The sequence below is a fragment of the Phaethon lepturus genome, unplaced genomic scaffold (genome assembly GCF_000687285.1).
Source record: "Phaethon lepturus isolate BGI_N335 unplaced genomic scaffold, ASM68728v1 scaffold8790, whole genome shotgun sequence".
Lineage (NCBI taxonomy): Eukaryota > Metazoa > Chordata > Aves > Phaethontiformes > Phaethontidae > Phaethon > Phaethon lepturus.
In genome coordinates, this window is record NW_010509846.1 from 5,838 (window position 1) to 32,667 (window position 26,830).

Genomic DNA, 26,830 nt, shown 5'->3' on the forward strand with positions numbered 1-26,830 from the left:
GGAGTAAACAGTGACTCTAAAAACACAGAAGTGCTTGCTTGGACATGCTCCCCATTGTATCCAAAAGAGTAAGTTCAGTTTTGTATGATTGCTTAAGAAAAGACCATTCTTGAATAGTATTGCACTCAACTTGGGAGAAATATAAAGAGACACAAATACTCATTTCAGGACCTTGCTGTAATAAGACTGAGACAGTCACTTACAGTAAACTGCTCTTGATGTGCCGGTAAAAGCCCCATCCATAAGCTTTTCTTTCAGTGTGTTGGAAATACGTTGGTTTTGAACGTGGCTTATGTAACTGTTTAACACAGTAAAGTTCCCTAGGTCTGTTGAAAGGCCTTTTCCTGTAGCTTTCAAAATCCTTCTCAGTGTAGCTGCTTTTTCACAATAGTTGGGTTTTTCTCAGTCTGCGTTCTGCGCTCACACCCATTCATTCTCCTCAGAGTGGGGCAGTTAATGATGACCACAATGAGCACCTTTCCCTCTACACACCACTTTAGAAGTTTTCTCCTCTTTTTTTACCTCTTCTTTCTACATAGCACATGCTGTAGCAGTGGTTTAAAGATGCTTGTAGCCTTGAATGTCTCTGCAGTGGTGCATAAACAGATCTAAGGTAAATTTTCTGCAATACCCTAAATATATTTTAATAGCAGTGAGACATCTGGATTTGGATTGAGCCTTTACAATGATACTTAATTTTTATTTAGACTCCATAACCCTGCATGCCCTCTGGGCAATAAGAGGGATATGTTCAAGGCCCACAAGTTTCTGTGTTAGCATCCATCTCTAAGCTATAGCTTTTTCCTCATCTTGACACATCTTCACCTACTTCTGCATATGGTGGCAAACACCATTTAAAACAAAACAAACCCAAAAAATTTCATTGCCTGTATGAATTTACTATGTTTGAAAGACCTTGGGTTCCACTGAACTTTTAAGCTCAGAGGCTTAAAACACTAGAAAATAGGTTGGACTGGACTAGAGACTTTTTCCATCTTTTCAGAAGAAAATTCAGGATTACTCTGTTCAGAAAAAGAGCCTATTCTTCTGTGACTTAGTGATTAGAGCACTTAACTTGAAGGAAGGAAAGAAACATGAATCAAATCTCTGTTGCAAGGATTGCTTGGGCATTTTATTCAATGCCTTTTCTTTCATTAAGTTATTCTGAAGAAAAGCACGTTGCTCGCTCTTCCATTGTGTCTGTTTTTTTTAAACAAAATATGCATTGTATTTATTTTGAGTATTTCTACCATCCTAAGGCTTAGGGTGAAATAGAGAGAGGGAATGTCTTGCCTGAGAATCTAATTTGAGATTAAATGTTAAGGTGTCCTCATCCTGAGCAAGCTGATATGTGCTGAGTATATGCAGATGCAGAGCATTAGGCATGATAACTTAATTGGGGAACACTTGGGCACCTCTGGAGGTAAATGGGATATGTGAGAATCCTGTTCTTGAGGACCTGTGAGGTTTTCTTCTGTTTTCAGCATTCAAGTCCCAAAGGAATGATTTTTGGAAGATCTGGAAGTCCTTAGCTCCCTGTGATGTATATTTTTTAATGTATGCTATCGGAACAAGCATGTTAATTTTCATTAGGTAGATCTCCAAGTCACCCAGACAGTTTTGAAAATTTTACTGAAAAATGGCTTCATTCTTTCATGGTACACACAATCAGCACAATCACCGGTATAGAGGGTTGCTTTCCTTTCATCTGCTGTATAATTGTAGAGATCATTGCTGAAATGACCCTTCAAAGCAGAAATAAAAAATGAGTTGCTGGGGAGGAATGATTTGGGAATAGCATGTTCAACACCCCCTAATTTGATAGCTGTGTTATTTACAATTATACTAATTGCTAACACAAAGAAGCCTAAATGCTTTTTCCTCTTTTAGCCAACCACAACTCCACAGAATTATTAATTCACCATGATTTCAGTTGATGGACTGATTTAAAAATAAGAATAGCCCTGAAATTCCTTCTGAAATGTGAAACTTGAAGATATCTGAACATTCGTGCAGCTGGCTTTTCCTTTTCTTTGGAAGATCATGAATATTTTTTGGTAAGCTAGCTCTCAGGATTACCTACTTAGAAAGTAGCAGGATTAAATCTGTCAGATGATTAATAGGTAATGCTGCAGGTGAAGTAATTGGGAAGCAACAGTAGGACTTGAGAGGCCGTTTGCCACTCCACAAAAAAATATAGAAGTTAGTTGTTTTTCTTTGACTCACCAATTTTGTGGAAATTAATAAACTCAGCAATGAACCCAACTTCACTCTCCTTGCTGCTGGAATGCAACTAAACTTCATGACTTATTTCAGTAGAGTACTTCTGAACTTGAAAGCATGCACCAAGGAAAGACTTGTACCTGTAGTGTCATGCTAATGTGTCAAAAGTACCTTGTATTATTGCAAAGATTATGGTATTAGGGTCTCTAAATGAACAAACTCTGTAAATGTATATAAAGAGATCAAAGAAATCTGAGCAAGAAATCTTTGACAAAACATTTCTAACTTGGAAAATGACACTTTCTCGAAAGAAAACTTTTCTCAGAAGTTAATTTGAGTTCTAAAAAAAGTATTAACATTCTCATGTCTAGGATTTAATTTATAGGGAAAAGGACAGAAATAAGCTCTTTGAAGAAGCCAGTAGCCCTGAGGTATTTGCTTGAGTCATCAAACATCCTTGTTCAAATCCTTGTCCCAGTTGGTCACAGAGTCATTCTTCTCAGGATCAGCAAAGATAAGGACAGAGTGGTCTCTTTTTCTCTGTTCAGATGCTCATTAGATTTTTTTGTTGTTGTTGTTAAACATTGGAATGAAAAAAGTCAAACATTTAAAAAATATATTTCCTCATTTCTGTCCCATTATATCTTTTTCTGATTGAAAACATAGGGATTCTCTTCAAGCTGGTTGTGGCTTATGTTAAAAAGAGAAGGAAAAAAACCTTATCAGTTTTGGATTATTCCCAAATATTACTTGGGAATCTTGATTTATGAGTGACGTACGGCAAAAGAACACTTTATTTTAAAAGACTCTGTATTTATTCCTCTCTCTAAATTTGATATCTATTTTCTCTTCCAAGATTATTATTGTCATTGTATGGTCACTTCTTCATAGTTTAATTCTTTATTTTTAATTTGAATTGAAGATTAAGGAAACTGAATTTATTTTAACATCCAAAGTATACAAATTCCTTTCATCTGTTTCAAGAAGTGTGAAGAGTTTCTCATGCTTTTGGGCAAGACCATGTCAAAGTCCCTTGCCAGATCAAAGGGCTGTAGCTATTTCCTGAGATTTTAACACTCCAGTTCTCCTCTAAAAAACAAACCTGACTAAACAAAGTGTATGAAAAATACATAAAAAAGTAGAAGCAAAACCCAACTCTTTAAATAAAGCATATTGCTTATTATTTAGCATTTTTTATTTCAATCTCTTCTCCATACCTTGCCCATGTTGAAACCACACAATGCCTAAAAATATTCTCAAGAACTTGGCCTGTTTAATTTTCTTTTTTAATTGTTCTTGTTGTTAAAGACTTGTCAGTGAACAGATGTGTAGTAAATTTCAAATTTGCTTAATTTTCATTATTTCCTGAATTATACTGATATCTCTCACCATCCTGACAGTTGTCTTGCAATATGCTGATTTATAACATGAGTAGCCAATGGATATACAAGGCAGCCACTATACTCTTTATCAAATGTGTGTGGGGATTACTGCTTATCAACTTTCAGTGTTTCTGTACAAATAGTCTCACTCCTTACAAAACTGACTTCCTGCAAATATTCTACAAACTTTGCCTAAATATAGTTGTTTACCTTAAAATTATTGCATTTACATTTATTTTTTAACTTTATGTTTTGGGACAAAAATTAGGAAAGAATCAGGAACACAACTGCAAGTTTGTTTTAAAAGTCTGAAATAATCTGATAATTGTGTATTTGCTGTATTCAGCACCTTCAAGTTTCTGGAAGTTATTTAAACTAGAAACTGTAGGGATGGAAGTTGTGGTTCTTATAAATGTCTGTAGGACATCTAGCATGACTTTGAAATTGTTGAAGTTGAAAATCGTATCTCTAATTTGAATTTTCTAGAATGATGTAGTATTTGTAATTATAATAAAGTAGTTATTTCACAGTATCATTCCAATGCAGAATTAAGAGTGCTTGGGCCACAAGATATGGGGTTTTTATAGCTTAGCAGCTTTGGTTTTCCTTTAAATTTAACCTCAGCTCTGAATTTCTGAGGCTTATAATGTCAGGTTTGGGGATAATTACATTATTTTTACACTGTATTTTGTCCTCATTTTCCTGGTATATCCAGCCTAAACAGTAACTCTAATGTTACATACATTTGGGAATGAACACGGTCATGATGATTGTTGCTGCCTACTTGTCCAGTAGGTGAGCCTCCACATCCTCATTTCTCATCCTTACCAGGCAGCTGACTTTAGATAGTGGCCCTAAATCAATGCAAATAAAACCCTTGATGGTGCATCTGTACCAAGAAGTCTTATTAGACACAAGAGGCAGTTCAAAAACTGTTTGCAAGCCCATGTGCCAACTTTCCATTCCTTCACATCAGAAAAATGTATTTGTCTCTTGGGCTGAATACTTTAGTGATCCAGAGCTAATTAACAAATCAGGAATCCATCATTTGGGGCAATTTGGGAGTTGTAATGTCCCCCACAGTGCCCATTGCTCTGACTTCACTGATTCTAACAACACAATTTATTTTGAACTGGTATTTCTAAATCAGACAGAGCAAGCCACAAAAATTTCCTCATGCTGGATGCGGTGAGGGAAGACTCCAATGCGACTTCAGGACACAAGGTTGATTTTGTTAAGTTAGGGTAACTTGAGCTGTCCTTAAACAGCAGTGTCCTCTTCTGCTGTAATAAGACAAGACATTTATTTTAGTTCTGGTAATAAACAAGAGCTGGGAATCTCTGTAATTCCAGGGGTTTCCATCTGCCCTGGTTTTGCATGAACCATAAATAAATAAATGGCAGTAGGCACAGAGCAGCACTTGTTTATTCGCCTGCTGATATGCTTGATGCTGAAGTTGCTACAGTGTCTATGGCTGTGATCTTTACACAGTCTGCACAGAGGTCAGTATCACCAGCCTCACCTTACAGGTGGGAAAACTGGCAGGCAGAACGGGGAGCGACCTGCCTGAGCTCATCAGCAGAACCAGGTAGCAAAGGGAGGTATCTGTCCGTTCAGTAAATGTTATGGTTATCATGCTCGTGATGGTGGCTCCTTCCTTTTCTGAATGGATCCTGCATGCTCTCCTGCTTCTTTTCCTTTTTCTAAAAATAATCATGCATCTTTTTACTGTTTTGTTCACCTGCATGGCCCCTCTTGTTGTTCCATCTGTGTGTCCAAAAAGTGGACTCAGTCCTGAAGAGCGTTAGCTGTGCAGTGCACACAGTGCCCCAAAGATTGCTAGGGAAAATATACACCATATTTCACAGTTGTTGATGCCTCTTCACGTCTTTTTAAAAATGCCTCCTGTGTTTACAGACTAGCCTTAGTCCAAAGAGTGGCTTACTGGTGGAAGACACGTAAGCTGTTCACTTATTTGTAAATGTATAAATTAGACTACTCTATATACAAGGCATAAACCTGCATCTAGTTTTTACAACCGATTCATTTTTTTTCTTTGGAGATATCATCTCCATACTATTGAAGTAGTTTAACATCTTTGGTTTTACTCACAGTCCTGTTTTCTGCTTTAACATGTGAATTCGCTCTCCTTGCTGTTTCTCCAGTTGAGGACTCTGAGAAGCCCACATGCCGATTCTCCCTTATCTTGCTGGACAGTCTTTAGCTACATCTACACTGGGTACAAATGAGTTGAAATACTGAACTCGGGAAATGTCTCAATTAAACACATCTACAATGCCTCTGAGGCCTGTGCTCCTTCTTGTATTTCCCTATACAGATTTCCAGGTTTCCCAGGAAAAAAATCCACTGTATGGACTCTTTTTTAAAGCTCTCTATAGTTTTAGAGCACGTTATGAAAGTGATTAACAGTAATGAGAGCTCAGTAGGATAATTTAGTCTTCGTGTTCATTCAGTTCTCAGCTACTCCTCTCCCTTCTAACAAGAGTGCCAGTTAGTTCAAATTATGATATAAACCACTGTCCACAAACAAGTGGTTGAAGAGATGTGACTCATTAAAGGTCATCTGAGTACACATCACAGAAAAACAACTTTGAAGCACCGTTGATCACTTCCACACTCACATCAGTGACCTAAATGTGAAAGATGTCATATCACACAACTGCTTTCCCCCAAGTGTTATCTTGTTCACCTCACAGCTCCTTTTTCAGCCTCCATTCCCCTGCAAATACACCTACAGCTGCAAAAGAAACTTCAGAAAATGGTTTTGTCTTTAATCCTCCTGAGCTGTGTTCTCACAATAAAATAAAATGTTTGCATTAACAACATGAACATGGATAACTCGAGAAGTGAAAAAGAAAAATTAGCTCTGAACTAGCTTTACCCCAAGTGCTGACTATAAAGATTATTTTGTGGGAGTTTATTTCTTCTTCAGATAACTTACCAACAATTTATTTCAGATTACAATTTAAAAGGTACTTTTTTATAGCAATGTTGCAAACTCATGCTGGGATCAAAAAGTCCATCTGGGTTCTCTTGTACCTCTAAGATCCTCATGTCAGGTAAAAGCTGTGCACTCAAAACTCATCTACCTGGCTGACTGTTTTTGTTGCAATGGGCAGAAGAGAATCTAGCTCCTTCTCTCAGTTGTATTGACTGAGCAGTTCTTGGAACGATCATAATAAAAATTATTTGTCAGTAAAAGAGGAGGTGAACATAATCAAATTTCTGACCTCACTAACCATTAAGATGTGGACAAATTAAAGGATAAATCCAGTGTACTATATCATCCTTAATTCAAGTATTGCATTCTTAATTCTTAATAACATTCTTAATGTTATGATTAGAATTTACACCTGAACTTTATGATTTTATTCAAGTTCTCTAGACTGAATTGTGTTGACCTGCTAAATCATGCTGGTTTTCTTACCTGCAGACCACATGCATGCCTGTTTCTGATAAGATTTTCTTGTACATGTAGTGCCTAGACTGGTACTTCAGACCATAATCTTTCATTTGTCCAAAACCCATATGCAGCATATATGGTACAAACTATCCCACTGAAACTCCTGTGAGCTCTCTGGAGATTCTGATATCATGCCTCCCTGCCATTTACACATAAAGCCAGCAAGGATCCTTCATGGTTGCAGTAGGTTGCTGTGAGGTTTTTTTCTCTTTGTGTAATAAACGTATACTGACCTCCACCTTATATAGTGTGTTGACACTTCACAATCTCCAACATATTTGTCCTCAAAATTAAATCTTGAGATAGAAATGTGGTGTTATCCTTTTACACCTAGCTTAATTGGCAACCCTTGTCACAACAGAAGTCCATGGTAAAGTGCAGATCTGACCTGGAATGTCTTGGTAACTTGATTTGTGTTGTGATCCCTGCAACTGCACAGATACAACTACAGCAGTGAGGCCATCAGTGTAAAACTTTTACTCATCTAGGCCAGATTTGTACTAGCCACATAAAGATAAAAGGTTTGTTCTCCTTTTGCTTGTCTTTTAAGCTATCCAGTTCCATATTCTTTGCTGTAATTTCAGTAAACCCTGTTCACCTTGTCCTCAGCACCGATACAGTATTTCTGTGTGTGTTGCAGACGGCTCATTCACGGAACTGTGCTGCTTAGCATGACGTTGTACAGCACACTTACAACAACAATGATTACCCCAGGAATCTGCAGTACTGATACACCAACCTCAGTAACATTGCAGGTAAGAAAGTGAGAAAACAAAGGAAAGCTTTGTTTTCTAACGACATGCAAGAAAAAGGATTGCTCACACAGCTCATCAAGAGCACACAAAAATACTATTTCTATTATAGCTGCTCAAATAGAGCATGTTAATCTTCATGGACGGAAGTCTATAATTCTGCACAGTGGTAAATATGTATGATACTTTCCATATCAAATACCACCTCTGAGGGCTAGAGAAGGTTTTTGTAGAGTAATTTTTGTTGTTATAATTTTGGTTCCAAACATACTTTTTACACAAATTGATGACTTGGTACCTGACTTACGGTGCCTTTTCAAATCTGAACTTTTGTTCTGAGTACTGTTGAATTGCTTGCTATTATAAATGTAATGTACAGCTTGCAATTAGACTGAGTAGGATTTGTGAAGGAACTGGCTACGTGCAAATTGTCAATAGGCATCAGTATAGCTCTCCCTCGATGACTACATGCTGAGCACCCACTCATTCGGGACAGAATAGTACTCCCAGTATTGAAAATGCATTAGGTCTGAATGGTACTTTTGTCACCTTTCCAGGTTAAATTAGCAACTGGATATTTCAAGTGCAAAGCCAATTACTTTCTGTATTAAAAAGCTGAATTACTATTAGCAAATGACATGTAAAAGCAGATAATACAGATACATGAGGCTGGCCAAAAAATGCCCTATTTTTACTAGGCAAGCAAATGGGGATTTTCTTCTCTGAGGAGTTCAGTCAAAGATGATGCCTTAAAATAGCTGTCCCTATTAATAATAAAGGGAAGTTGAGACAGTAAATGGCTATTAATTTATAATTTCTCTCTGCCAAAAGAAACAGAACAGGCAGATCTCTCATTCCACCCTGCCTGGTTTTCAGTTATTCCCATGCATGTGACAGTATCACAATTTGTGAACATGCTGGAAATGTCATAAAGGTAGCTTTTCTGATGTGCCTGACAAGATAACATTTATTGAGAGTTATATCTTAGAATACATATTGCTAAAAGCACTTCTGTTCTTGTTTTGTTTTTTTGTTTTTTTAAATAAAGATTGACTTTCCAGAAACTAATTTGGAGTTCATTAAACCTGAACCTGAAGAAAGAAGAAGTGACCTTGAAGAGCCAACCAAAGACTGCCTGGTGCATATTACAAGACTTTCACAAACACATTCTCTCTTGCTGTAAGTTGTACCCAGCTATCCCTGCTGATTCTTGGCTTGCTGTACTTATCCTGTCGATCACAATGAAATTTATCCAATTCTTTAAAAACAAAATTTTCCTCTGAAGGAGCATAGCTTGATCGATTTGAGAAGTAACACCTCTAAATGAGAGAATAGATCACAGCAAAGCCTAAATAAGCATCTGGAGGTGGCAGTGTATTTTACCAGTTTAGAAAAGGATTGTTTTTCCCTTTCTCTTACTATATATTTTCATGTCTTTGAAGTGAGAAACTGATTTTTGATTCAAAATATAAGATTTTCAGGTGAGGCAATAAGTCTACATCAGTATTAGCAAGAAAACCTTTGGGTTCTATGAAAATCAGCCTCCTCTACTAATAATACACTCAGACTTCAGCTATAGTAGTTAAATGGCATATAATCATTAAAACAATCTGTGTCAAGTTACAAGCAAGGAAAGAATTATGGTGAATTTAAAGAGAAAGTGAAACAAAGCACGCTGTATATACTAGGGCAGATTAGTATGCTCAGCTATATGTATATTACACTATCAATTAGGATTATGTAGTGTATAAAATAGTATTAGATACAATCAGAGTGGAATTTGGAACAGAGGTGCTTACAGAGAGCCATTACACCAATCACAATTAATTGTGTGAATTAATCCTGCATCAAAGGCCAAAAGGTGCATTAGTTGTACAATAACTAAATAACTTAAAGCCAGTTCAGCCCTCTCAGTGTGATTTGACGTGTCTGTTAAGAAGACTTTTCTGTGCTGATTTCTATGTTGGTTGTTCAGGGTTTTTTAAAATCAATTTCTTTTTAAAAAGACAAGAGACAAACTTGCTGGTGTATTTGATGTTTACTTCAACTTTTAAAAAGACAGGATTAAATGTGAAATTATTTTTATTAACCATGGGATCTGTGGTTTGGTTCTTATTTTATTTTTAAGTATGAATGTGAGGTCAGTAATTTAGTGTGAGTAGTCATTGTGCCAGGGTACTGGCAAGTTGCCAGCAAAAAATCTTCACCTGCAAAAGGTGCTCCAGAGTGATTTGGGGAGTTTCAAGCCAATGCATCTGACCTCTATTCATGGTAAAATGGTGTGTTATGTAAGAAGGAATAAGATCATTAAGTATTTAGCTAAGTATGGAGTAATTTGTCAAGAAAGAGCCAGTGTGGCTTCTGTGAATAGAAACCCACCTTCCCTACCAACCGGTTGCTGTCCTAGAAGGTTGTCACTGGATGCGTGGACACTGGAGCTTTGGTGGATGTACAAAAAAAAAACCTGTCCTGAGGTTCCGCATCAGACTGCTAAACAAATCAAGTCCTGTTTTTTTCCATAGTTGGTGGTTTTGGTTATCCTATCTTATGGGCAAAGGTGGTCTACCAAATGAATCATCAGGGTGAAGGGTAGCATATTTGGGATTTGAATGCAGGAATTCCATTTTTAAGTACTTTCCTATCGAGAGGAATCTGTCAGCCTGTAATTTTTGTTGTGTCTATATCAGAGACATTCTTTTTACCTTCCTTGGTCATGAGAGAGTTTTATTAAAAAAATTGTAACAACATATTGGTATTCAAACACATTATTACCATGATATCCAAAGATCTCTTCTTTCCTTTTATTTTTTTTTTTTTTGTAGTCAAAAAGAAGAGAGGAATGTAGGAAGCTTTTCAGTGCCGATTCATCTGTATGATGATGCTTCACGCTTACAAGCCTAAATATTTTGAAATAAATGGGTGTCTCTGATTAGAAGACACAGGAAAACTTTCTCAGGTTTTTGGGATCCTTCTGTTCATTCTACTGAAAGTAGAGGGAAAATGTGAATGGAGAGAAAATGTCTTTAACCCTATGGTAGAAAAAGAAGAAACAATGGTTAAAAACAGACAACTGCATTGTTGTCCTTGTTATAGGCTGTTGAATCCAATAGTGTTGTGAATGCAAGGCTGCTGTGGCTCCATGTCCCCAGGTTCAGCCATTAGAGAGGTGAGCCACATATTCTTGATAGGAATATCAACTAATCAACACAGGCAGAAAGCAGTACCTTACCAACACACACAAACACGTAGCACTGCCACTAAATGGACAGCATGGACAGCTTGATTCTATTTCGCCTCTCGGCCTGATCATGTTCAAAGTCCACTGGTGGAATATATATACATACATACATATATATAGTATCAAAATATTAATTGCTCCAGTAGCTGGCATCAAATCTCCCGGCTCTCCGAGGCTACTGGCACCCAGACATGTGAGCCCCCAAGGTTCACAGCCACACTGCCATTGCTGGTGCTTGGACCTCTCCTGTTACACAGATGTGGGGTTCCCCAGTAGCTGGTCCAGACATATGGTCTTCCCAGTAACTGACTCTTGGACCCCTGTCTCTCTGCTAGCTGGCTTAGGTCACTGGTCCCTGTGGCCACCATCTCTTGGATGCTGATTAGTGAGGGAATCAATGGGACTGAAGGCAATTAACCTCACCATATGGCTCTTGTTCTCCTCACAGCCCTACGCTGTGTGCTGCTGTGTGATGTTTGGTGTCACCAAACCAGGCAAGAGAAGGGGGGACCAAGAGAATTCATTAGTTACTGCCAGCCGCTTTGGCTGACTTCTGAAAACAGTTCAGATGTGAGCCTTTGATTCCTTTCAGGATTACCATGTTTGAAATACAAACCTGAGAAAACTAACCGTCTGAGATAATAGCTGCTCTTCAAATGTGATACAACCTCTGAAGTGGCTCCCAGTGTAAGGATCGGAGACTGGTTTGAAGCCAGGAAGATGACAGTCTTGTCTCTGCTATATTTCTTTCCTTCATTCATCATTTTCCTTCTACCTTACTTTTTCCTCTCTTTCAGCTTCTCTTTTCCTTTTCCTTTCTTTTTTACCATTTATCCGGTAAGAATCCAGTTTGCTTACCAGTCTTCATGAGAGTGCCATTGCTGTGAATTGTGATTAGAAAGCCTACTTCCAGTTGGGTGAATAGTGGAACAGGTCTAAAAAAGTGTGGTGATGCTGCACACTTTGCTAGTCTGTCCACAGGAGAAAACTTGTGAACGAGAATGGGTGCCAGGGGACAGAAATTTGCATTTGCTAGGTTTGCTGCTCTTTTGTCTTTTTGCCTTTTGTCTTGTTCTGCTTTAGTACTGAACATGAACAACAAAAACAGCTCAGCAGCATTTAAACTTGTTTTACTCTTTGCCCCCCCACAAAAAAAAAAAAAATTGTAATAATTAAGACCAGCTAGCAAAACTTTCACAGAATCATTAAAGCTGGAAAAGATCTTTAAGATCATCAAGTCCAACCATCAATGCAACACTACCATGCCCACTAAACCATGTCCTGAAGTGCTACTTCCACACTTTTTTGAATACTTAATTTAGCAAAATTAATTTCAAGATTAATGAAAACTTTCAAACTGAAAACTACTGAATTATTTAGGTTTTAAGATATTTTTATTTGTGTTGAATTGAAGGCTATATGTTTTAATATAGCTGTTACATGGAGGAAAATTTAGATACAACTCTACCTAAAAAACTATAAATTGCACATTTATCAATAAAGAGGGTTTATTAGCAACTTATCCCTAGCCAAAGAAATGTCCTTGTTAGCATAACAATCTTCAGATGCTGTATGTATGCAAAATGCTTTTACCATCTATCTTAAATGTCCTATTACGTGTATATGTAAACTTTTATTATGACCAAGGAATTTAAAATGAAAACCTAAAAAAAACCCCACCCAACCTTTAATTTAATCTCTGATCTTTAAAACATAAAAAGAGAAAATGGCATTGCCTCTGGAGTGAAGTCAGAGGGAGAAATCTGTTATTTAGAAAACCTGATACAAGGATTGATTTCTTATCTCCTTTTGTAAACTCAGCAGAGGCTTTAGCTGCTTTAATCTGAACAACAGATTCTCTAGTTTGGAGGATGCTGTCTGAAAGCTTAAATCCCTGTTTAAAGTCAACATATAAAAGGGGTTCTTTAGCTGAACTGTCCTGCAGAATACCATGCAAATGCATAAGAAAACCAGACAGGCAATAAAGTCTTAGGCCTACTTTTATGTCTTTTTCTGTGTGTGACTTCTTCACACAAACATAAAGACATGTATCTCTTGTCACAATAGACATGCTGTGAATTTTGAAGCCGTTTCTCAAAACGGTTACCAAAATGATACTTTTCTTGAAAGTATTACTAAAAGTCATGACAGAATTTGTGTCACTGTTAGGTTCATCTTCTACATACATTTATGAGCTTATTCTTTTCAAGGAAAGAAATAAACATTCACTCCTGTGACAGTAAAAAACATGCTTATCTTTGTTCCTCTCTGTTCCTAAATGCTTGGCAATTCAAAATGGCAAAGAAGAAAAGTTCTCCAGTGCATACAGAGCCAAAGGAACTCATTGCTATGAGTTGTGAAAGCTACAATCTTGACAGAGCAGGGCTAAGATAGTTTTTTGCTTAAGAATATCACAAAACTTTGCAAATAGAAGGAAGACGACCTTGGAAGGAATGTAAACACTTGGATTTTGAGCCCTGCTTACCCATGTGGATAATGAAATACACAACTGAAAACGAGCTATTTCCTTACAGCCTTCTACAGTTTCTCACATCTTGCTCTGAAATATTTAGGTCTGTTTAAAGTCACAATTATGTTATGTTATTAAGTAGGTGGATCACCAATCAGGTCAAAGATGACCAAGAAAACCAATGTTCCTTTTGGTTTCAGTAATGATTTGTATGAACTGGAGATCAGTTTGCACTCTCAAATCTTGCTTTTGAAAGCTCTGATATCAAATTAACGAGATAATCTGAGTTTGTCTCTCATGGGGAATTTCTTTTTGTTTTTTGCTGGTATCAAACTCTGCAATTTAATATGCATAAGGCAAAGACATCTGAATTGTTGACAAATCAGAGGATATACAGCAAAAATTATTCTGAGGCATTTCTCACGGTAATGAAATATAGAGTGATGACTGACCTTTTATCAATATGTCATTTAGATATCTAATATCTCAATGAGGAATTTGCTATTTCATCCTTTTTTGTGAGTGCAACTTAGCACAGCATGCTAGGCCTTGGAAACAGAGAAGTTGCTGGGAGTTTTCCTTCCCTTTTCCAAATTCATACCAATGCTAGCGATAATCACACTCTGTGTGTGCATGTGCGTGCAAATGCGCTCATGTTCTTGTGTATGTGCATGGATGTGCCTAAACCCTATTTTAAATGCAAATACACTAAAAATAGACACACCTGCATTAAACAGTCAAAGCAAGGACAGGAATGAAACCTATGGCTAGTAGTGTTGTGTGTCTAGTTGTTACAGTAGTTAGTTGGAGATCATGTGCAGCAGATGGATGTAACAATAACTTATCTGGTGATAACTGCACCTTCTTTTTCTCTGTCAGAAAACCCCAGTAAAACCAAACAAATAAATGCCACCAACGACACAGACAGTAGAGAAGAAAATGAGAGTGCTTGGGAAGTGAAATGACCATATATGTGTGTCTTTTGACACTTCATTTTTATATGACCTAAGGCTGACAGATCCAGAGTATAAGTATCACTTTTCTTATAAAAGCTGTTCTGCAGAAAACGATATCCTACCCCAAGGAAAACATGTACTTAGCCGAAAAGCAGTGTACTGTATGACTTGGCCCCTCTGTACAATGAAGTCTGTTGCTACACAAAGCTCCAGGTGGTTTTAATTTCAAACTGAATTTCTAATCTTCTCTTCCAGACTCTCAGAGCAACAGAGAAGAATCTTATGGTTTTATCGTTACCACTGCAATAATCAAAATTGTTCCCTTCCTCTGGTACTGGGCAGTGCACCCAGCTGGGATCGAATGACTATATCAGAAATGTATGCTGTGTTGAGGAGATGGAGATTTTCTAACCCTCTGGAGGCACTTGGGCTTCTGACTTTCAGGTAAGGGAAAATTAACCATGTAGGAAAATAATAATAAAAAGAATGATCGTATGCTTATTAATGCAGCACTTCAATTTGCTCAGCACAGTGCTTTGGTTCACTGACTGTGCTTTGAGTTCTGTCCCTGCGTCAAAGTGAAGGTATAGTTGCAACTCTTGTGATGACCTTGAGTCAAATGTGCCAGCACTACCTTTGTGGCTGAGAAGGTTTTCTATTTCTCAGGATAATGAGAAGAGTATTTCATTCTCTATAGCAGATTCAGTCATTTTCTGGTAACAGGTGATCAGTCAAATACTTGGCACTTACATAGCATTACATATCTTCAGACTCCAGTACAGACATGAAGTGACTAATGGGAGATAAGGAAGACTGAAATATACTCCCAGATCATGATACCATGTAAATACGTACAGTCTTACCTGAAGCCCATCTTTCTGAAATAGATGAGATGAAACGTTAAAGTCAGTTCCCCGCACTTTGAATAAATTCTGTTGTGATACCTTATGTTCCACCCCCACTTCTTACACTGGGGACTGTTTGGCTGTTGGAAGGCTTTCTTGATGTTGGAGATAGTCTTACCTATGATGTAACAGCAGATGTCAGGGGACAGAATCTGTGTCAGCAGTTACATTTCCTCCAAAAGCTTGGGAGGGAGGTATTTTGCGTTGTCACCTATGTGTGAAAACATTAAATGTGCGGATGAAACAGTTGAACAAATTTGATTTATCAAGCCATTGCTTGGCCAGATAAGCACAAGCTGCACCAGCTTTGCAATCTCAGTTCCATGTTGTACCTTTAGAAAAAAATACCTCACCTAAAGCTTTACTTGAGGAAAAAAATGAAAAATAGTTTTTTAATAATATAAAACTGACTATTACCTGCTATTTCCCTTCGGATGTGGTTTCCTAAGAATACCTGTGTCTCAGATTTATGTCTGGACTATTAGCAATTTCAATGTTTGCATACAGATCTTTTTTACATTTAGTGGGAATGATGGTAGCAAAGATTCTGAAAGATCAGGTTCTGGAGTATATTACTGCTATCTTATTTGCCATTATTAAGTCATTAGAATCCATTTATAATTTATAAAAGAACCACGTAGAAAGCAATATATGGTCAGCGTGTTGTCTGACATACCCCAGAGTAGCAAGAGATTTTGAGATGGTTTGTCAGAGCATGCCAGGCTTTCAGATCAGACCTTTTGTTAAATTTTGTTTCTGTGTATGTGTGGCACTTCTGCAAATGAAGAGGTTGGTTGTTCTTTGAAGGTGCAGCTCTGCATCGTGGTGTGGTGCAGAATATCAGTCCTGTCAGGTGCTTCACAGGATATTTAATATGACTCAGCCTGTCACAGGCTTCTCAGTGTGTAGTGAATTCGGTATACACGCTGTTCATTCTGGCTACCAAAGACTGCTGGCATGAAAAGATGGGGAGATGGCATCACTTTGTTTCTCCTTGTGCCACCGTTGGCAGTGGCTGGCACCTGCAGTGGTGCCAAAGAACAAGTACGTCTGATCAGGATCTTAGCTGGTTTGTCCCTTTAGTTTCTTTCTCACAAAAGATAATATCAACCTGGATTTTTGCTTCATGCTAACACTACAGAAAGAAGTTCTGGACCACAGTACAAATCCTCTTTAAAAAAAAAAAAAAAATTCTGTCCTTCACGTATCCACAATATTTTGTAGGTGCATGAACAACTGTGAAGCTAACCTTCAGAAACAGAGGGATTACATTTCCTTAAAGATGTCTAGTTTCAGAGATGTCTAGGTCACATGATTTAACTGCTGAGACACATGTATATGCAAATTAAGAGAGTGGATTGAAGGGGATGACTACTTTCCATATAAATGGATTTCTGAGGTTTCTTCTCTTGGTTCTCTTTTTCTCAAATTTCAATAATTTTGAAAAGTAAAGTAGCACTGGATAGGGTCCAACTTTCCTTCACCATTACTTTCACTAACTTGGGATTGTAGGCTCTGTAATTGAGCTGGTTTTGAAGGTTCATTCAACTCTATCCTGTATTATGCTTGGCACTGACAATTCATCAACTCATCAAACTTCTATCATCCACAGAAGAGCTCTCTGATTTCTTGTGATTACTGAGACACAGCTGAAAGATCCATGTTCATATAAAACATGAGTAGAATATAAAAGAAATGCTCTTTATGTATTCATGTCTATTTTAAGGACTTGTGTTACCATCACTATTAAATCATAGGTAAGTAAAATAAATTAGGACTGATCTTTGTCTACATATATTGTTAACATAATGCAAGAATGCAGGAGCAGTTGCACTAAATGAGACCAAAAATCAGTCCAGTGCATCCTGTCTCCAATGGTGACCAACAACAGATACCTATGGAAGACAATGAGAATGGACCAAACATAATGACACTGTGTTACTCTCCCAACTTCCAGTAATCCGCAGCTCAGAGACTTCCTGAGACAGAATTTTTTAGTTTAAGAGCCCTCTTGATTAATTAAATCATTAATTAAATCTTCCTTAAATGCCTTCTTGCATTTTTTCATCTATGTTTTTTTCCAAATAAAAATTGATTCCACATAAACATTCAGCTTTCAGAACATCCTGTAGCAAAGAGCTCCACAGTTCAGCTCTATGTTGCATCATTTCTATGTACCACAATTTACCACATTGTTAGCAGTACCATAAAAGAGACTAAAACTTTCCCCTTACTCCAACTTTTGGATGCTGCTTTGCTGGAACTTCAGTTTGCAGTGTCTTAAAGAGAACCTGAATTCCTCCTGCAGGCATGTGCTTACTCTTTGTACAGTTTGGAGAGGGAGCTCAACATCACTAGTCGCTTTTGCAAGCCTTGGGCTGGGGGACTCTAAATTGTCCTTCTTCTCAGAGCAAAAAAGCAGCATGTGTCCTGATGATTAAGCTCAAGCTCACATTTGCAGGATTAAAGAAATGAAAATCATTGGAGGTGCTACCTCATTGCCTGGGGTAGGAGACAGCATCAGAGAACTTGAGGAGAGGTATCATGGCCCAACAAGATCAAGCCTTGTTATTACGCATCTGAGTTAGAATGCTGTTTGCAATTTTCTGAAACTTCTAAATTGTTTTGTTCACTACACAGTTAAATGTACAATTTAATAGATGTTTCTTGTTCTTTGAGCATGTCTCTCCAGCTTATGCTCTTTGACTTTGCAGGCACATCTCAAGGCAGCCAAATGATAACATACTCATTTATGCAGTGGAAAGGAAGAACTTTCATAAATTGGAAACACAATCATGGTACATTTCACAGATAAATTCAGTAGCAACCTCTCATCCAGTCCTTGCAGCAAGCGCATTGATTCTTAAAGCCCCAGAAGCCAACGCTTAAAAAAAAAACAATTTAAAAAACAATGACTATTTCTTTAATCAATAAGACAGGATGGGGAGGATTGGAGAGGGAAATGCAGAATAAGATTTTACACTTAGTTTTACCTCTAATTTCAGGGAAGGGTGATTACAATCCATTGCTAATTTTCCCTAAGGCAGAAGGTATAGAGCTGGTCCCTCCTACTCAGCACAGCTTATTGGTGCCCTGTGCATTTTACCATTGACTTCACTTACTGAGTTTGGCAAAAACCCAAGCTTTAGTGGAGTTAGAGCTTTCTATAACTGTATCTACTTTGCATCACACACTAGCCAGGGAAATGACACCAGTGCACTTGTTTATTCGGAGAATTTTCTTGATGACAGAAAGAAATTAAAGGCAGTGTTAAAAATGCCATCGTTTATGATGTATTGCTAACATGCCAATGTTTTGTGTATGTATAGAACAACCGCACTTACAAATTTTTGTCAGGTTGTTTTGCAATTAAAAATATTGAAAATGAAAGCCAAAATATATTTGTTAACCCAAGTAGCAGAATGTTTGCTCCTACCTTGTTTTTCTGGCACATCTAGAGTATACCTGCAGACCTATGAGGTATCATGGCTAGGAATCAAAAAATAGAGCTAGAATCGGGAAGCAGCCACCAAAGAGGGTATGTCATTTTCCAGTATTGTGCATGGCTGCAACCATTCTGAAGGGAGAACTTTCATCACTAGACAGTGGAGGTGAAGACATAAGCTCACTGGTAGGCTTAACAATTTTAGAAACTTTCTACTAAATTCTAGCTCTGTCAGGTCAAGTGCACAGAAAAGGACATTCCTTTAAAACTATTGGCGACTGAGAGTATTTTGAGATGAGACATTAAGGTGTCAGAGGGGTTTTATGCTACCTTACTTAATCCCTTGTATGATCAGGAGAATAGGGGAAGATATTACTCCTCCTACCTCTCCTTGACCAGAGAAGATGCCCTTTTGGTTATAGCATCCCTCAGCCTTTGACTCTCACAGTATTATTGTTGGTTTTCATGTTATGTAGCAGAGTAGCTATTGAGTTTCAAAGGTTAGGATATATAGGATATATACCAATATATGCAAAACTCACTTTCTAACCAATAATTATAATAAAATGTGATAACTTGAAGCCAGAGTTTGTTCTTACACCTTTGAAAGCCAAACTGATTTTAGAAGTGTTGAATCAGGTTGCCATCGTTTTAATAAAAGCAGAATGTGAACTGTTCCCTGAGAGTCCACAGTAGGATGCCCAACGGAGTATTTATCAAACAGATACAGCTAGAGCTATCTTGCCTGTTTGCACCTTTCTTGGTTTAAAAGGCTGTAGTTGTGTATCAATGTGGAGAGCAAACACGGGCTTATGCAAAGAAATAAGAGCAAATCAGCAGTCTGCAATTGGTTTGATACTTCGATGTACAGAATGCACTACTGATAAAGTGTTAAAACTGCTTTGCAGTAATGTACATGAAAATTAGTAATAAACTACGTGGAGATGTATGCATTGTTAGGAATCGACAAAATAGTCTTCATTTTAAGCATCATAATGTAATTAATTCCTTTTTTTTCACTGCCTTTAACCATTTTTAGCTTTCTTGGCAATAAATATGAAGATACTACAACAGACAGCTATAGTAAGACAAATAACAGTGGACAACTATGTAAGATATGGCATGCTTATTGTGCATAAGTGTGCAATCTAATCAGGAGGCTAAACCTGTAAATAATCAAGTTTTCCATGTTTTGTTCTTTTAATGTAACAGAGAACAAAGTTTGTCTCTGGGGTGGGAAGAACCTTCTAAATCACACAGGTTTCAAATGGAAAACTGCTTCTTGCTAATTTTCTCCTATCTTGTTCTCTCCTAGGATATGGTTCACCATATGGTCTCCATGACATCTTAAACTTATTACTAGTTTTTTAGTCAGAATTTCTTGTAGAAAAATCTATGTAAGCATTACCTAAAATATATTTTCTGTAAGTAAATTCTACAGATCCATCTGCCAATCGATCAGCCAAAGCAATAGGTAGTATTTTGCAGTAGGAGAGGGATGAGGGGGATGATGATGTTTTATCACAATGAGGAGTGAATATATTACTCTTTTTCAACTGAAAATTTTGAAAATCTGGTGTTCTTTTTACTGACGGTATTTGTTATCTTTCAGTACTTTCTTTTAGTCCTTGCCATTTTCTAATCTTCATACACTCACACAGTGTTTTCTTTAGAAGCCCTCAGAAGAATGAAAAAAATTAGAAAGCAAATAGCCCTGCTAATTTTGTCTGTGTGCTAAAACTAAAGGAATTTCTTAATTATTATTTCTTTAAGTTTCTTCTCTCTTCCTACCTAATTACTTTTAAAATACTTAAACTGTCACCCGAAACTTATTTGCCCATTCTTCTAAACACTTCTTCCATGCTTTCTCTCCTGGCCCAGTTGCACCCATCAGTGACATGATATCATTTACTACTCGGAGAGTTTTTGTGTTTTCAATAGGTATCTTCACTCCGGTAGGTTTGATAGCTCAGCTTTCCTTGTTTCTACTGGACTTAATAACAAGCATTTCACGTGACCAGAGTCCTTCTTTTTTGAAAATGCAACAGAATTTAAAATGTGAAGGGAACTGCAGAAATATGTGTCATGTCGTAAGCCTCTAACTTGGCTCAGGAAAGGCCATTCTGTTCTCTACAGAGATCCTCACATGCTAGAAAATGTAGTGAACTGTACAGTTCCATTTATCTGACAAATATCTTCCAGCATAGAGGTATTTGAGACAGTGCAATAAAATTAGGATAATAAAACTGTTAAAAATGAAATGCACATCTATTTCTCATTTACAATCAAGTCACCACTGGCAGATGCTAAAATCTCAAGAGAATTTCACAAATCCACAGGATGCCTCAGCAGTGCTTAGTTTTCTGTTTGAATCTGATTTAGCTGAAAGGTAACAGATAGACAAATAGCTCCCTACTGGCTATATATATGAAAAGAATCAAAGTAAGTTATTCTTTACTTCTAAAGCAAATTGTAATCTATTTTCATTCAGCTCAAAATTAAATTTTTACAAAAAACCATCTTAAAGTCTCAAGGGAGACCTAACAATCTATAGCTACTTAGGCAGAAGTTAAAGAATGGGTGGCTGTCAATCATTGGCATCATGCAGGGAGGGAAGAGCAAAAAAGCAAAATGGGTGTTGAGGTTAAATATCAAAGGAAATCAGTTTCATAACTTAAGGAGAATCCAGATTGTGAGATGAGCTGTGAAGGAGAAATTTGAAGTATTGCATAGTGTGACCCGTTGCTAAGGACTAGACTCCACAACTGCCATTTACTTATTGTTTATTTTTCAGTAGTGTCTCTGACTGTGTAAACCTGGAACAAACTTACAAGAAGTCACATCTCTGTTGTGGAGTACTCATTACCTGAAGAGAGGATAAATAAAATCAGCCAAAAGAACGCTACAATCTGTTACAATGCAGTCAGGCAAATGAATAAGGAACACCATAGTTTTATTTACTTAATTATTTTTTGACCAATAGGTTATTTGTTGAGGGGAAAAAAACTTGAAACAACTAGAAGTAATTGGAAACCTTGATGAAAATTACCATTTTGAAACTGTGCAAAAAAAGAGTCATACAAGCATTGTTAAAGGTTATTGTTTTAAGTTGCTTTTTTCCTAGCTAACTTCTCAGAGATTTTGGTGACAACTGTAAAACAGCTAGTGAAGACTGCCTGAATATCCTGCCTCTCTGAAGCCATAATCACAGGCCACGTGTCAGGAACCCAATAATCTATGGTTCAAATCCTTTGCAAAATTGATCTGATATAGATGAGCTCTGATACAGATGAGCACTTCTTTCTTAGGAGAGTACCCTTAAAGACTGGAATATTGAATTCATTATGATACAGTCATCTCACTTTTCTGTTTCCAGATTTTTCAGTATGTGTAAGTAATTACATATTCATTGTAGCTAGCCCTGGAAATCAGCTGTCCCCTAATATCCAAACTATGAAGCTGTTTTTCTTAGGCCTAAAGTGATTTCTCTTGCATTGAGTTGCAGAGCCAAAAAATCAATTGTGTCCTCTAATCAAGACTAATTTATGGATTACTGAAATCAGATTTGATGCAACACTCAAAAGTTTGCAAGATTAATCACTGGAAAAACCCTCTAGCCCTAATTAATTACCAGACTACAAGATGGCACAGTTGCCAGGCATATGAAGGGGAGGATATGCTTCTAAACCTTAGCCTGGTTTTGGCTTTTAGCAAATAAACTGATGTAAGCATGCGTGAATAGCTAAGGACCATGTAGTACTAGTTGAGTTCATAAGTATTTGCTGTATTTCTAGTGTTTCTGAGGATGTTAAATGTTTGCTGAAATACAAATGTAAGGGGTAAACCAAATAAAATTAAATATTTTTCTATTGTGCCTGTGGCCCTGAACAACATTGAAATTCAAGAGGATATTGCAATGGATGTTACATCTGGGACTTAACAAATTGTCAGGTACTTAAGAGAATGTGTTAACTGCCCATTCTTTCAAAAAGATTCAACTCAGCCTCAAGCTGACGAGATTTACAATCTGAAGGAAACAATTTAGTAACCAGGACCAACAAATTACCAAAATCTCATTCAGGAAGAGTGACAAGAGCTGTGTTTCCTGAAACAAACTAACCTGTAGATTTTTTCACTACAGTGCCTGTGCACTTGAGCTCATCATTATTTTGATCAAATCTTCTATAGATAATTTTGCTAACTTAGATATAGCCCCAGTTTTGATTTATAGCAAATCAATTCTAAAAAAATCAAATGTTAGTTGTTGAATTTTATGGGAAGGTTGGGATTAAAATAATTTTATCATTCTTTGTTTAGCTGGAAAAAATATAGGAGTTTCTCTCATCATAGCATTGCATGTATTCAAATGTTGGCTGCTAGTAAGAACAAGCAATAACTAATAATAATAACATTTTTCTGCTTGACTTGGTGCCTGTATAGAGCATATTTCACTGTTCAGTAACCTGTTGAACTAGGCGAGAAGGGAAAGGGAAAGACTATTTCCATATTATCTGCACACGTTTGGCACACAGGCCTTTAGAGCAAATGCATAATTAGAAGATAGGATGATATGAAAGGGATTATCTTTTTAAATATGCAGTCCTCCTTCAAATATGTTTTGTTCTAAATAGCCATGTGAATATTGAAGCAACAACTTCATTTACCTAATAAATTGCCTAGCATAAAAAAATAAATACTCCTCACAAAGTAGGCTAATTTGGGGCTATCATGATAATTTATTTATAATGTAATCCTTCTCTCTCCATCAAGGCCCTCTCAGCATTATACAAACAACTATAAACTGTATTAAAAACTTCATCAAATACGTACCATAACAGACAAACAAAATAATAAAATCAGACCCGCACCACATTGTTAAAAGGGAGTTTGGAAGTGCTACATGTGGCAGCTGACTGTAGCACAGAAGCCAGGCCTTTCAAGTAGGTCCAACTGTTAGACTTTTTTTTTCCCCAAATATCCACATTTTTATTTGATGGCCTGTAGTTAATTCAATGATCAAAGTGTACATACTGTTCTGCTTCAACTTGTTTTATTGAAAGCTCAAGTTTAGAGCTGCAGGTGCCATTATACTTCTGAACACTTACCTTTACAATTTCTTCTTTCTCTCTTGATAGCAATGAGCAGTCATTTCTGCAAATGTGGTACTGTCTCCCGTATTTCACTTCTGATTTATTTTTCTAGTGGGTATATTGTTGACAAAAGGTGCTGGACGGGAAGCTGGGAAATGAGCAGTCTGGTTTTGTGTTGAGCTCATAAAGTGGTAATAGTGGTGGCCCCATGACACCTTCGGCCATACATGACGGTTCTGATTTCAGAGGACTTTCTCCAGGGCAAACTGACAGGATAATCTGTGTCCTTTACTCATCGTTTTTATGTATGCCTAGACTGCCAAACGAGATTTTTCAAAAGAGCCTAATAGCTGTATCAGTTCAGAGGGGAAGGATTCACTGCTTTTTGTGGGGCAGGTACTTGCCCTCAGGGAACTGGATCAAAGCCCAGTAGCTCTTTTAAATGATATCTAATTGACTCTGGTGCTGCTTAAAGACATTTTTGCTCCTTCAGCAGAGGTGACCACCCTTGCGGCTCTGGTGACTGAAAGATCTGCATGCACATTTCGTGTCTGCTTCAGGAGAAGACAGAAAAGAATGTTGGGATGGCAGGGTGACACCACATAGCAGACATACACAGAAGAGCATGTCTGTTCCTTTCCTTGTGAAAGCGGGACAGAAGCAGAACAGCTAACTGAACCAATCTAGCAACTTCTGTGTACATGAAATTCTCTGTGTATCACGCTTAATGCCACAAATGCAACGCATGAAAAGTTGGAAATTATTTTTGTATTTTATTTTTTCAAAAGAAGTCCTTAAAATATTATTTTTCAGCTTTCGAATATTAAAAGAAACACTGTATACTTTTCTCTGAAAAGAGAGATGATGTTCTATTAAGAGTCAGTTTTGATCAGTCAGGTTACATCAAAATTTCATTCTTCTTTGTTTTTTTTAAAGAAAAATATTTTGACCAGCTATATTATCCAGCCTTCTTTCCCTGTTTTATCATTGCTGCTACACCATGTTTTCCTCTTTTCCTGTTTTATCATTTTTATGGTTAGAGCTCGATCACAAAATCTATATTACTCTACAGCCACTCTGCTTTCAACCAGAATTTGTTGAGAATACAGCTTCTGCTGAATATTTGAATATTTTCCAATCAGAAATGGTTGTTTCACTGACTTGGAGCCTTTCTGGGGGAAAGTTTTCCTTTACGAAAACTAAAAAGAAAACATGTTTTCCATTTCAAAATTACTTCTGTTTAAAGAAGTATTTTTCATTGTGTTATGATACAAACCAGACATTGGAATAAATTATCTGAAATGAATCCTTTTTGTGCAGGAAATTTCAATCTTTTGTGTTATTGCTCAGAATCAAAGAAAGTCTTCAAGTGACTGTTCAAAGTTCCCATGGCACAATTTCATGTAAAAGCAGCAAGAGAAGATCCATAATTTGCTACATATTTCAGGAAATTACAATACACAATAGCTCACATTACAAAAGGTATTTGAAGATCAGGGTTGGTTTTTTTCCTGTATGACACGGGAACAGTCAATCCAATTAAGTTATCTGCTATGTGTTTCTTGACTGTTGTTACAGTAAAGCAAATGAATTGATTTTTTTCCCTATTCCATTTTGAGAGAAAACATGTTTTTCTAACATTTTTTTATCAGTGAGAGCTCAGGAGAGTTGCAGTGTTTCAGTAGCTCTTAATGATATCTATTTGTTTTGCTCTAGTTTTCCAGATCAAGATATTCGCAGAACAGCAGTCCAACAAATAGGAAATCTGTCAAATGATGAATTGTTAGAATACCTCCCACAGATGGTTCAGGTAAGGAAAAAATTGATAGCCAATGAAGTCTTCTGTCCAGATCGATAACTTCATTAAATACTTTTGATTCTTTCAGTTTGAATTAACAACAGGGCTGAGGTATAGACTGTTTTCCACTCAAGAGAATGTGGTTGTTTTGGCATGCTGATTGAACTTTTCTGTATACTACAGGAAGTATTTTCAAGTAACAAAAATAAAAAAATGCATCTGAACAAGAGAAATTCAACTATGACCACCAAACCAGGGGCTGGTGGCGGCAGAGCTTCATTGTAGTCAAGAAAGCAAAAGGTGTTGAAAAAAATCACAGTTTTCTTAATAACACATATATGGGGAAAATCATTGTCAGCACAGAGTAACGAGGGCAATTTGAGTGTAGAGTTGTCTTTTTATAGGTGTACATTGGATTTCACTGGAAATTAATGTTTTGCGAGTTACGGACCCACTGCTTCCAAAGCAATTACTTTGTCGTTGAGTACGTCCTGTGTTGCAGTTAAGGATTGTTTGAAAGATTTATCCGCTTACTTTGTAACACTGTGTACATGGATTTCTTACAATTGCATGTTTCAGAGTTCCTCAGGGGGTTTTCTGTGTTTTTAAATATATATAAATACATGCAAATTTTTATACACATATTTAGATAGATATATATGCATACATGTATGAATATATTTATGTAATCCACTACTGTGAAGCAGTGGAACCTGCACACCTTTACAGCATTCACACAGCAGGGCACTTACGTGACCTTTTAACTTCCACAGCTTCTGTTTCACAAATAAGTTTATTTTGCAAACCAGGTAATCAGATAAAATTTAAATATAACATTGACAGTTTTAAGTGGCCAAAGAAAAGCTGTGTACTTACATACCTGGGGCCGGTCTTGTTCAATATCTTTATTGATGATCTGAATGAGGGGATCGAGTGCTCCCTCAGTAAGTTTGCAGATGACACCAAATTGGGTGGGAGTGTTGATCTGCTCGAGGGCAGGAAGGCTCTGCAGAGGGATCTGGACAGGCTGGATCAATGGGCTGAGGTCAACTGTATGAGGTTTAATAAGGCAAGTGCCAGGTCCTGC

The 26,830-nt window shown here is 37.1% G+C and overlaps 1 protein-coding gene across 1 annotated transcript in view; it reads left to right on the forward strand.

Moving 5' to 3' along the window:
- Positions 1 to 26,830, forward strand: part of PIK3C2G (phosphatidylinositol-4-phosphate 3-kinase, catalytic subunit type 2 gamma) — a gene marked incomplete at both ends in the record, with an annotated part of 124,037 nt that overhangs the window by 5,162 nt on the left and 92,045 nt on the right. Inside the window, 5 exons of the mRNA XM_010288538.1 lie at positions 1 to 68; positions 7,730 to 7,844; positions 8,890 to 9,020; positions 14,761 to 14,949; positions 25,662 to 25,755. The exon at positions 1 to 68 is cut by the window's left edge and continues 73 nt beyond it. Of these exons, the coding sequence (XP_010286840.1) occupies positions 1 to 68; positions 7,730 to 7,844; positions 8,890 to 9,020; positions 14,761 to 14,949; positions 25,662 to 25,755 (597 nt within the window). The remainder of the gene's footprint in view (positions 69 to 7,729; positions 7,845 to 8,889; positions 9,021 to 14,760; positions 14,950 to 25,661; positions 25,756 to 26,830) is intronic.